This window comes from Solea solea, chromosome 11 (genome assembly GCF_958295425.1).
Source record: "Solea solea chromosome 11, fSolSol10.1, whole genome shotgun sequence".
Classification (NCBI taxonomy): Eukaryota; Metazoa; Chordata; class Actinopteri; order Pleuronectiformes; family Soleidae; genus Solea; species Solea solea.
In genome coordinates this window covers 16,397,699-16,410,937 of record NC_081144.1, presented here as the reverse complement: position 1 = coordinate 16,410,937, position 13,239 = coordinate 16,397,699, and the positions used below count along the sequence as shown (strand labels likewise).

Below are 13,239 nucleotides of genomic sequence, written 5' to 3'. Positions count from 1 at the left end.
GACCCATGCTGCTCAAATGAGGAAGTTAATCTCAACCAGTGGAAAGATGACCTGGCTGTGGATGTCTCAAGATCAACAAACATTGTAAGTCTGCTAAAATAAAACAATTACTTAAAATTGTTAAAATTATTGGCTTAAATCGCACATCACCTGCGTCCTTTTCATATGCTCCAGCCTCACAGCACATGACTCTATATATACACACCGTATATTGCAATCAACTATAAGACACTTCATATTAAAATATATTAACATTTTAATAAATTAAAGCTCTTTTTACATTTAAACAAAAAGCTTTTGGCTTTTTTTCATCATACTGGTGCAGATATGACCGAAAGATTGGCATCCATGTTACTCCACGGTGCAACAGCAAGAACAAGAAAAATCCATTACTGAAAGGTGAGAGCATGACACCTCTATGTATATATGTATATATGTGTGTGTGTGACATATACACATATACTATACTATATTAAATGTTATTGTTATTAATTTGGCAAACAAAGTGAATTCACTTTTTCATACCCAAATTTGAGCAGACTCACTGGGCTTGTAAATAACTATAATTTGACATCTTAATCAAGAAATAATAATAATGTGCTTTACTATTTTTTTCCTTTCTGTGTAGTGTTGTTTTTTGCAAAACAGTAAATTCATGGATAACAATAATAATTAAGCATTAAAAATATAATTTCGGTAAAAGAGCTTCTACATACTGGTGAAGTAACAGTACAGAAACATGCTGTTAATTTAGGGCAGCTGTGGCCTAAACCTTACATTGGGTAGGTGGTCGTCTAATAAATATGTTAAGCAGTCTATATGTATATGTATATATGTAATGTCCGCATTTATTGTTATTATTTATCTTTATTATAGTAATAATATTTCTCAATTTCTGTTTGAAATGTCCTCAGAATGTAATATATTATGTAGACACATGAAGCTGACTGTGTGTGTGCGCTCTCGTGCACTGACGCGCTCTCGTGGCCTTGGTCTCTGCCCGCTGCTGTTCTCCCATTGGCTGCTGTCCTGCGTGACAGTTAGGAGTATAACTCTCTGCTCATTTTAGCCCTAGATTAGCCATATTCATAGGCTTTGCCTTCAAACACGCCCCCTCTCTCCTCTCTCCTCCTCCTCCTCCTCTCTGCGTCTCTCTCAGGTTCAACAGCACTTCTCTTTTTAACCCCTGCTATTACTGTCATCGCCTCCACTCTCGGGACAGTAAATCGGGGAAGTTAACTCTTTAATTCTATTTAACCAATTTGAGTGAACGCGCGCTGTGTGCTCTTCGGCCAGATGGAGGACTACCATAAACCAGACCAGCAGACAGTGCAGGCGCTCAGGAACATCGCCACCCGCCTCCGGATCAACTCCATCAAGGCGACAACTGCGGCGGGCAGCGGGTAAGAGGAGTGCGATTAGAAAGTACACACAACTGCACATGTGAAGTAGTTGGACAAAACAAGTGAACACTGTCCCGGGGGGCAGGTGCATGTTTATTTTCCCCCGTGCGTGAAAGCAACATTAGAAAAATGGACAATGCAGGCTACATAAGACATGATGCACTTACTGTAAGAGGAGCAGCAGTGCAAAGTCACGAGTGGGTTTATTATCGTGCACAATGTGCCACAGCGTAAACATCGTCTCTGGTTTCACTGTGCGTAAAACAGGCGCGTGCCAGCTTTGTGCGCAATTCACGCACTGCTCCAGAAAGAAGAGCCCGTTTGGCACAAAGGTGCTAGATGCGTCTACGTCTGACTTAACGTGTACGTTAATTGTTCTAGAGCAATGGGATTAAAACATGGTAAATTAGTTCTGGAGACAGAGAGACTGGGTCTGTGCGTGAGTTCGTGCGTGCAGCTGCCACAGGAGCGAGCGACCTGCGGGGCGACGTGGTGATTGGAAGCAGCAGAATGGACCCAGGATGAAACATATGATATGAGTGGGCTTGTGCCGCGCCTGCGTGCGGCTGCGTGCGCCGGGCCCGGGACAGTAAAGCTCTCACACCACAGTCAAGTTGACTGAGTTAATCAGGCAAACATATATCCGGTGTGCAATTTCAGAATAAAACGCGAATTTGCAACGCTCTGCAATATTTTTTAAACTGGTTGAAAAGAAAAATAAACTTACTGTGTCCCCATTTTAATATTTAAATCCTGCTTCTCTGACATCTGATACATTGTTGGAGTGACAGACTTTTACGAGGAAGTAGACATTAAATATGATCATAGCAACTGCAAAACAGAGTCTTTTAGACTCGCATTATATTAAGAAATACAAGTCTGGTTTGAGTTTGTAAGCAAAAAAAAAACCCATCAGCCTAATGTTTCTTGACTAAATGTTCTCTGTGTTGCTAAACGTGCTTTTGAATTCATATGACACCTTTAAGTCCAGTGGTGTGTACAGACATTTGTAAGGGCATGGGCAAAAATTAAAAGGGCACCTACTGTGCAGGTGCCACTATTACGCTGAAGACAGGCATCTCCAAAATGAGACCTGGGGCCAAATGCACCTCCACACATTAATGTTTAATTCATTCATGTATAGATGGGCATTTTCTACACAGCACATTTCCTCTAAGGACACTGTCATGTAGGGACAGTAGGCCTCTTCATAACGGCCTCTTTTTTGAGAAAAAAATGCAAATTTAACAAATTAGTTTCTTTCAAGACAAGAGAAGCAGTGATCATCAGGCTGCAGAGAGAGACTGTTTGAAAAACATTTCCCATCCAGGACATTGGTGGAGCAGGCCTGAGCGAGGTATATTACTGGCATGTGTTTTGACGATAAAGCGAAGAATAATGTGCAAGAAGTAATAATACGTCATAATCACGCTTGTTTTATGTGACTTTAACAGTTTGGAACAACTCACCAAATGCTGGTTTTGCATTGGGTGAACGTGTGTGTGCATGTGTGAGAGGGTGAAAGAGGTGATGTCATGGAAATGCATTTATGTTTGAGAGAACGAGAGAGAGATACTGTGTATGTACAGATTGTTGGATCCTGATAAAGTCAGTTGAGTATTACACCTGCCTTACTCAACGCAACTCCGCTCTCTGACTACTGTTTCTCTGGCATGAAATAACCCACTAGATCTGCCACTTCTTTTCTTTTGTCTCCTCTGCATCTGAGTGAATGTTGCACTAAAACGTGATTTCAGATTTGAACTGAAGAATGAGGAGGTTCCTAAACATGTGATTATTATGCGTCTGATTTGTTTTTGTTACAGTCATCCCACATCATGCTGCAGCGTGGCAGAGATTATGTCCGTGCTCTTTTTTCACACCATGAAGTACCGACCTGAAGACCCCCGTAACCCCAACAATGACCGCTTCATCCTCTCTAAGGTAAAATGTGCTCGCCTATATTGTTGAGTAAACATGTGATGTTTACTCAGAGGTAATACATAATAAAACAACAGATTCATTGTTAGTTGTAGTATGGATACAAATAAATAATGTATTGCCGTTGTTTCTTGTTTATTACAATGCCATTACATTAAACTTGCTTGCTTCTGGATTATCTGACATATTAGATCTGAAACATGTTTCATATTTGAATTGAAAATAAATCCTCACTGTTTGACTTATCGTGTATTATAATCAGCAGCAGTGCACTGATGGGGGATGTATGTGGGTTAATGCCTGTTTGTGTGAATGTCCATTCAGATTTGATCCAAGGCAGAAACATTTGTTTTCATATTGTGACCTCATTTTCTTCAATATCAATATAACTAAGGTTTAATATATATTGTTATGTTAATGCACAGTGCAAACACACTTTTGAGAAACACACACATACACAGGAATTGCTAAATTTGTTGAAAATTGTTTTTGCCTAAGGGAATTTTAAAACCACAGTTAAACAGTTTCTCCAACTTTTACTCTAAATCTTAATCTTTAATAATCTGTGTTTTCATTTCATCGGTTATCGATATTGATTGATTTGGTAATGTTTTTGGCACAGCCCAAGTTATTGAAAACTCAGCACATGACAGGACTCGTCTATGGTTAACTAGATGAGTGTAATACTATAAATCAAAAATAGTAGATTATTATTATTATTAGAATAATTATTGAACTACTTGAATTACTGAACTGTACCGTATGTTGTAACACCATTGATAAGGTTATTCTAACGTGTTGTTAGGGCCATGCAGCTCCTGTGTTGTATGCCGTGTGGGCAGAGACGGGCTACCTGAAGGAGAATGAGCTTTTCAACCTCCGCAAGATCGACTCCATCCTGGAAGGACACCCTGTGCCGGTGAGGTGACACTCAGACCTGCAGCCAAGGAAATATACAGTGTGTCACTGCATGCAGCCATATTAACATTTAAGTATTTATATAATATTAAACATTTAACGGCTTTTAAAATTCTCACTTTAATTTGATTGGGTTGTCTATTGTCTCATTTCCTGGTGTTAATAATACTTACACTATAAACACTGAGCAGCAATGTTGGTGGTTCTCAACCTGGGAAATGAGACAAACGGTTGCAAGATAAATCTCATCATTTTTGCCTTTCCTCTGTGGAATTCTGGATTGTTAAACCAATTATTGCCAAAATTGTACATTATAGAGACATGAAGAATAAGATGTTTTGTGTGTGTGTGTGTGTGTGTGCGTACTAACAGAGGCAGCAGTTTGTGGATGTGGCCACTGGATCTCTGGGTCAGGGGCTGGGAGCTGCATGTGGAATGGCCTACACTGGGAAGTACTTTGACAAGGCCAGGTAACAAACACACTCCAACTCACATCTTTACATATTAAGGCAGACAACTAGACATTATGAAATGATGCAGGGTATAGTATACACAACGATGGGCCACAATGACATGTGACATTTCACCCTGGAGCTTTAGTTAAACTGTAAGTGACAGGCCTGGTTTGGAATGACATTTAAGCAGCTGCTCAGACGCTGACCTCAGATCAGATCTGCATGAATGTAACCACACTGAAGTCTGACAAAAAAGCTGATTAGAACATCCATAGTGAAGGTCCGCCATTCTTGGTGTTAATAATACTTCCACTATAAACACCGAGCAGCAAGTTTGGTGGTTCTCAACCTGGTGGATAGAGAGAGAAAAAAATCAGTTTTCAGCAACTATTCAACAGACCTCATGCGTCTCCTTTGTTCTAGTGTGATCTAGAAAGAGCCAAATGGGTTTTAGTCCAACTATAGACAGAGTGAGAGCTGTGTGGCCTGTTCTACAACACAATACATTCCACTCACTTGCTCATAGAAGGTGGAGCTGATGCAAAAGTGTCCAAACTGAATGTCAACTACTGTTCATTATGGACAGAACAGACGGAAAGGATCATGTGTGGAGGTTTGTACGTTTGTACACAGCAGACACAGTGAAACAGGAGGTCGGGGAATGGCGTAGTTGCACTCTGACACTTCGATATCTCTCTCCCTGGCGCTCTCTCTCCCTCTGCATTCTGTGTGCACTCGATTGTTTCTGCTCTAATAATCACACATGCATGAACACAGTTACTCCCTCTTCTCCCCACCTCGCCCTCTCACCTCATCTTCTCTACCTAAAAAAAAATGATTTAAGCATACATTTTGGATTTCTATGAATATACAGCTATACGTGACATAACGTTGCGTGTGATTGTACAAGCTTGTGCGTTTCCACTAAGATTATCGGAGTCGTTTGCTGCTACATAACCGCTCCAGACTCACTCGCCTAGGGAACGACATCACTGGTTTCATAACCATGAACTGCTGAATGGCAGCAATATCAACATGTGAGTTATGATTTGAGTAAAACAGCAAATTCAACCACCTGCAAACTTCAATTGTTGTCATTGTAAGAAGAAATCCTACAGACTACCAAACAAGCCTCTTGACGGTCTCAGAGTGTGGTTTATTAAAGCAATGATACATGAATGAACCTGTCAAATGTACTTATCCACAGCATTAAGATGAAACTCAACACCACTCATTGTTTCATGCTTGTGTGACTCTGGTTCAATATTGTGCGGTTCTAAACATGAGGTGATTGGATAAAAAGAGGCAGGGTTTCTCCTCATGCTCTGTCAAGCTTTGAACCACACCCAGGGGATAATATGAGTGTTTTGAGTGGAAGTGTTGGTGACACCATGGGGGGAAGGCAGTGAGCGTGTCGATGCGCCCTCTTGATGGAGTTTTTAAGTAAAGACGAGAGAAGACAGACACACAAGATCACTGGAGATATCATGACTCCTGTTTGCTGGTCTTCTAGTGATCTGGATTTCCCATCAGAAAGTCTGCGAGTGTGTGTGTGTGTGTGTGTGTGTGCACCCAATGAAGAATCAGGATGAGCGAAACCAGAAAACACAGAATTATGTGACAGGAGCCGAGTCAGTAATGTGTATTGATGAGTTATTAGTGTGGAAGACGAGGAGCTCAGCACATCATGGGATATCCCCCTGCCACCAGCAATAGTATTGAATCAAAATGACCAGAAATCCTGTTTGTGACACATGAAGCTGAATCTAATCACAGTTGCTCTTGCTATATTTTGAACTGTATGTAGTTAAGAGCAAATAAGAATGATTACAAATTCTAAAAGCCAAAGGTGGTGACGATCAGCATGAGTTCAGAGGAGCTTTATTTTCCTGACCCTGCAGTTTATTTACACTACATGCTTGAAAACCCTCTTTTCTCTCCCTCTCTCCCTCTGTTGAATTCCTCTCACCTCATTCTCCACTCCTCCTCTCTTTTCTTTCTCCGACCTGTGTTTCTTTCTTTGCACGCAGGGTTGGAATGCGTGGTGTAATGCGCTGTGTCTCGTCCTATCTTCCAGCTTTAATGAGAATGTGTCTATTTGACTAGAAAGCTGTCAGGAGTCGTTAGGCCATGAGAGCATATAGCAAGGATGATCTGAGTGCAGCAGGGGGGTGAAGGGTGTGTGTGTGTGTGTGTTTAGGTGTGGGGGTTAGCTGTCACGTCCACCTCTATAGGAGGAATCGCAGAAGGAGAAAATGTGTAGAGGGAAAATGGAGCTGATGGTTTTTGACTTTTGGCTGTTTTAGCCTCAGATGCATTTCAAAACATGAGACCTCTCTCTCTCCCTCTCTCTCCCTCTTTCTCCCTCTCTGTAGCTACCGTGTGTTTTGCCTGCTGGGTGATGGAGAGATGTCCGAGGGCTCAGTGTGGGAGGCCATGGCTTTTGCCTCCTACTACCAGCTTGACAACCTAGTGGCCATCTTGGACATCAACCGCCTGGGTCAAAGTGACCCAACTCCACTGCAGCACCACGTGGAGAAGTACCAGCGACGCTGTGAGGCCTTTGGGTGAGTCAGGTTTAGGGCGTGCACAGGAGGGTTGGCGGTGTGTCCTTAAACTGTAAACTGAGTTGGACAAATAATCATCCCAATTTAAAGTAAATCCTGTGTTATTCATTAAATTCAAGTAAATCACAAACGGAGGATTTGCTGCAGATAGTTTTCATTTGAATGTAAAATATAATTTATTCACCATTTGGCATGAAATTATAAGAAAACGTAATGTTGCTATTATGCTGACCACGATAATTATGATGCACGATATTATTGCTTTAATTAAAAATGTGCAGTAATATTTTTTTATTCTGTCCATACTCGCTTTCAGAAACTTAAATCACAAAAAAGAGTGAACATTACTGTAACATGCAGCCTCCCTGTTCAGGCATTTCAACGTAAAACACTCTTTATGACTTTATGTTGGCAAGCTAGACCGCATTTTCAACTTTGAGTTGTTTGAGCCTCTTGTCAGTCAGACTGTATTTAAATGTTTTACCTCTGGTGTTTCCCAGCTGGCATGCTGTCATTGTGGACGGACACAGTGTGGACGAGCTGTGTAAGGTGCTGAGTCAGCCTCGTCATCAGCCACTAGCCATCATCGCCAAGACTATCAAGGGGAAAGGCATACCAGGTACAATAATTACTGACATAGTAATTGCTGATTTCTAAATGATGAAATAATAGTTATTTCAGAAGTTCTTATGATGGCTGTATGGACACATCCTTTGGTGCAGAGAGGCAATAACTCACTGTAATCCTGGCAGCGCTTAGTGATTTAGCTGCTGAAGCTTCCTAATCCCTCAGAATGTGTAGGACACACTCACAGCGACAGGCCATTGTGCAGGAGTTGTGATAAGAATAAGGGGGAGTGTGCATGACCACATGTTGGTCAGGCACAAAGAAACATGACAAAGTGTGTATGTTTAAGACGGGAATACATCTTTGTTTTTATGAAAAAGCTCCTGTCCGCCATGATGGAGGTTGTCATAAGCCTGGTGTCTTGTGATTTTAACCTTTGACCTCTAAAGCAGTCTGTAGTGACCCACTGAAGTGGAATATTGTTATGCAAGTGGCACACGCACACACATAAATGTGTGCAATATGTTTTGGTATATGTCTGTGGGGGAAACAAAAGATGTAATAACCTCTGATGAAGAAAAAAAGGTATTCTAAATGTGCATTAGTACTCAGGTTTGTGTGTGTGTTTGTGTCTCAGTGGCTGAGGATAAGATGGGCTGGCATGGTAAACCCCTGCCCAAAGACATGGCCGAGAGTTTGATCAAAGAGCTGCAGGGCCGCATCATCAGCTGCAATAAACGCCTCTATCCTGCTCCGCCAAGCGAGGATACATCTCCCGTCAGCCTCCGCAACATCCGCATGCCAAGCGCACCCAGCTACAAACCTGGAGACAAGGTGCGATCAGTGACGTTCGCACCAACCACAAAAAAAATAGAACATACAGTAGTTCAATAAAGTAGCAAATAATCAGTGGTAGTTATTTGTTGTGTTGTTTGTTTGTCCCGGTAAACACAGATCGCTACGAGGAAGGCTTACGGCATGGCTCTGGCCAAGCTGGGTCGTTACAATGAGCATGTGGTGGCTCTGGATGGAGACACCAAGAACTCCACCTTCTCCGAGCTCTTTAAGAATGAACACCCCAACCGCTACGTGGAGTGTTACATTGCAGAGCAGAACATGGTAAGAAACAGATGTGAGCTCCGTAGTTAGAGAGCTGCAGATGTTCTGGACCACAGCTTAGACTGAGAAAATGTACCTTTATAAATCTTAACAGTATTGGTTAGTGTAGTAACAGTTATTTCTCTGAATGTGAACTTTTTTTTTTAAACTATCTCCCTTCATTATTTTCATACCATCATATAATTTCTCTCTTGCAGGTGAGCGTCGCAGTAGGTTGTGCCGTGCGTGACCGCAACGTGGTGTTCGCCAGCACCTTCGCCACATTCTTCACTCGAGCCTACGACCAGCTCCGCATGGCCGCCATCTCCGAGAGCAACATCAACCTCTGCGGCTCCCACTGCGGCGTCTCCATTGGTCAGTGCCCACCTCTCTATCAATCATAGGTTTCGTTATATAAAAAATACTTTTATACATATGTATATGCTGAAATCAAATTATGATAGTCAACATTGGGTGAGCATGTTACTGTGAAAAGCAGTAGCTTGAAGAAGTTTTCAAAACTTTGTAGTGACCTGATTCAAAAGAATCACTGTGATTCACCTTTCCTTTTGCAAACTGGCTCATTTCTGCTTTTACGACTGAAAAACAAGTCAATATTATAACATTTTCCTGGAGAAATGCTTGGTATAAAAATCCTCCAGAACATGGAGAATACATCTGCAATGCAAGCCGTCTGTGGGAGATCACTCCCACAGTTGGTTGAACTTTTAATTTCCCAGAATCCTAAACCTTTTTTCCTCATCTTCTCGCCTCTGTTCATTTTTGTTCACTACCCTCTCCTGGTATCAGCACTCCTCCTGTCCTTCCTCTGTCCCACCCTCCATCTCTGTGTGTCATGACGGTGATGACAGAGCGGCCTGATTCCTTTCACCTCTTCCTCCTTATCCTCCTCCTCCCTTCCATCCTCCTCCTCCTCCACTTCCTCAGGTATATTGCATTGCACTTTTACCGACTGCATGCCACTTCTAATCCACTTTCCTTCATGTTCCAGCCTCTAGTAAACATAAGAGTCTCACTGTCACTGACCTGTAGGTTTGCTGCTGTGTGTGTGTGCATGTAGGTGAAGACGGGCCCTCTCAGATGGGTCTGGAGGATCTGGCCATGTTCAGAGCCATTCCCACTGCAACCGTCTTCTACCCGAGCGATGGTGTCTCCACTGAGAAGGCTGTGGAGCTCGCTGCCAACACAAAGGTTCTCTTAAGTCACCTATACTTATTTTTAAAGGGGGGGGGGGAGGAAGGCAAAGTATCAAATCACAAGTTTGTGTTACAACAAAAAAATCAATGTAGATTATTTCTGATTTGTTTTAGGGTTTGTGTTTCATCCGAACAAGTCGCCCAGAGAACAATGTCATCTACAACTGCAACGAAGATTTCCACGTTGGACAGGCCAAGGTTTGTGTTCACTCTGAACAAGAATCTTACAAAGCAACAATCTGATGAGACTCTGTGCACAGTTCCCTGACGTACACACAAATACAGTATGTCTTGTGTGTCTTTGCACTCAGGTTGTGTATAAAACCAATGATGATCATGTGACTGTGATTGGAGCAGGAGTGACCCTTCACGAGGCTCTGGCTGCTGCTGAGCTGCTGAAAAAAGGTACAGAGAAACGTAGTGAGAATGGAAAATGGTTCTAAAGATAAAGAAAACCAACTCATGACCACAGGTCGGGCAAAATGTCATGTTCCACCGGTCTCTCTCTTCTCCTCAGACAGAATCAACATCCGTGTGATTGACCCGTTCACCATCAAACCGCTGGATTCTAAGACCATCATTGAAAACGCCAGGGCAACCAGAGGACGCATCATCACAGTGGAGGACCACTACTATGAAGGTGACGAGTCGGACGACAAAAATCAGGGAGGGAAGATTAAGGGTGGACGACAGGGGCAAAAAAAATAATAACTCAATTTAAAGGATATCTAGACAATATCCTTTAAATTTTTGATTTTAATTAGAGATTATAGCACTGGACGCAATTTTAACAACTCTTATTCTAATTAAACTTAAGACTTATTACTGAACTGCAGTGTAGAAACATTGAACTCTGGGTAAACATTCAGATGCTCAGCTGTAAGGTCAAATGTGCAGAGAATAAGCAAGAGATATAAATAATACAATTATTCAAAGACTTAGAGAGTTGCAGGGGCTGGTGTCTCCAGGTTTTCTCGACACGCGGCTAACCTGTGTGGCAGGGAGGATGCCAGCGAGGTCATGTGATCTCAAAGGCTCACTTGTGGTCATGTGACACTGAATCCTGCTCACTGCTGCAACAAAGGAGGGCTTCTGCTGCACGCGTCCAGGGGAAAGTGTGGCGTTTCAGTGTGTGTTTCATCAGTTTCTACTAAGTCATTTAAATACTGATGATAATGATAATTTGCCTAACACAATATTATCTTAGACGATTACATCTTGCCCACCTCTAGATAGATAGATGAAATAGGTTTAAAAAAAAAACAACAACAGTAAATGCAGGGGTGAAAGGGGGAGGGAGGGTGGGAGTGGAGGAGCTGGGAGAGCCTGTCAGGGCTTCTTTATTTCAGCTGTGGCCTTTGGGCACTCATTGACCTACATACAGTACAAGCACGGCAAAAAATAAGTGTCCAAAATCTACTGTGTCTCACCCATTCCTCTTATCTCTTTCATCTAATGTCGCCGTCATCCACCAGTCCGTTAGATTATATCCAGGCCTGACATAATGGATCCATGCAAAAAATGGAAGAGGACATCAATGTCACACAGACGGAAAAAGGAATGGGGAGTCTCAGATAAATGCTATTCTCCATATAGTAGTAAAATACGCACACCATTATTTTTAAACAGGATTTTTCAACATTTGTGCAAGTGAAAGTGAGAAAGGGGTGAGAGGGGGCGGCATCAGTCCTGTCACTCCTTCTCTGCAGAGACGTGAATGATTTCATTTGACAGCAGGATGGAGGAAAGGAAACACTGAAGACTAGTGGACAGAAATTACTGACTTGAATGTGATTTTTAAGAGAAATTCTAACAGGTAAATGTAATGTGATTTGGGTGAAGCTTAGGCAACAATTGTGACTGCTCCATCTTCTGATTTCCCAGGTGGTCTGGGTGAGGCAGTGTGCTCAGCGGTTGTGAACGAAACCGGCTTCTTTGTCCACCGCCTGGCAGTTTCCCAGGTGCCGCGCAGTGGTAAGCCCCACGAGCTGATGCGGATCTTTGGCATCGACCGCGATGCCATCGCTCAGGCAGCCCGTAAGATGCTCAGTAGCTCCGCCAACGCTAAGTAAGAATGCTGCAGCTGATGGCAGCAGCTTCAACAGCATGGTAAAGGACTCTGTGGTTAACTTGTGATTATCACGGAGGCACCAAACATGCAAATTAGGCAACACAGGAGGAGAAGCACCGGGGGCCCACTCACGCTCTCCTCCCCTACAACAATTCGAAGCCTTTATTTGAAAATTTAAAAAAAACCCACTTTTTTTTCTTTTCTCTTTTACTGTCGTCGATGTGATTTAACATTCCCACCTCAGATTTTGCCCCACCAGTTTGTGAGTCCAGTAAACACCGCTCCTTCACTCAAACATATAATTCACTCCCGACCCTCTAACCCCTCTCCTACCTCCTAGAGAATGATCTGGTACTGCTGTAGTGTTTGAGGAAAAGCAGTGAACGTGGTTTGGAGTTCAGTGAAATCTTCTATTTTCTGTGGAAACCCTCTCAGGTCGTCAGTGCTGTGTCACAAACATCTGCGCCCAGTACGACTTTGTAAACCCCACCCTGAAGGTGTGAAGAAACTGTTTGAGCACTGACTGTTGTTACCTTTTTGACCCTGACTTAGAGGGGAGTGATGCACACCAATAAAGACATGATTTCTTCACATTTCCTGTGTCAGACATCTTTCTATCAGGTTGCGGGGAAAGAAGGATCAAATGAGAAACAGAAACTTCTCCGTTATACATCACAATCCTGTTTGCTCACATCCAGGGAAACAATGATTCTTGAAGGTACATACTGTAAGTCAACTGAAGGAAACACTGTCTCTGCCACGTAAGGACAACATAAGGGCATGTGTGTATTATTGCTTAAACAATTAAGAGCATCTTGATCCAGAATTTAAAAAAAATAATGGGCACGTCTTACAAATTAAGGTTACATGCCAACATCCAGAAGATGAATGCGTGTCGTAGCGTTGCACTGGAGATGACACACAAACTGCCAAAAATAAAGCAGATCAAGAAGAAATTAGAGTCTGGTGATCCCAATAATGCTGATAACGGCCAATGTGGAT

At 42.5% G+C, this 13,239-nt stretch overlaps 1 protein-coding gene across 1 annotated transcript; it reads left to right on the top strand.

The window, feature by feature from the left end:
- The first annotated feature begins 1,116 nt into the window (after positions 1-1,116).
- LOC131467999 (transketolase-like) lies at positions 1,117-12,830 on the top strand. The gene is made up of 14 exons (XM_058641819.1): positions 1,117-1,403; positions 3,230-3,347; positions 4,150-4,263; positions 4,635-4,732; positions 7,093-7,284; positions 7,785-7,903; positions 8,489-8,685; positions 8,806-8,970; positions 9,168-9,324; positions 10,031-10,161; positions 10,281-10,364; positions 10,478-10,571; positions 10,684-10,806; positions 12,051-12,830. The coding sequence occupies exons 1-14, from the start codon at positions 1,297-1,299 to the stop codon at positions 12,236-12,238; spliced, it is 1,887 nt and encodes a 628-aa protein (XP_058497802.1). The 5' UTR covers positions 1,117-1,296; the 3' UTR covers positions 12,239-12,830.
- The last annotated feature ends 409 nt before the right edge of the window (positions 12,831-13,239 follow it).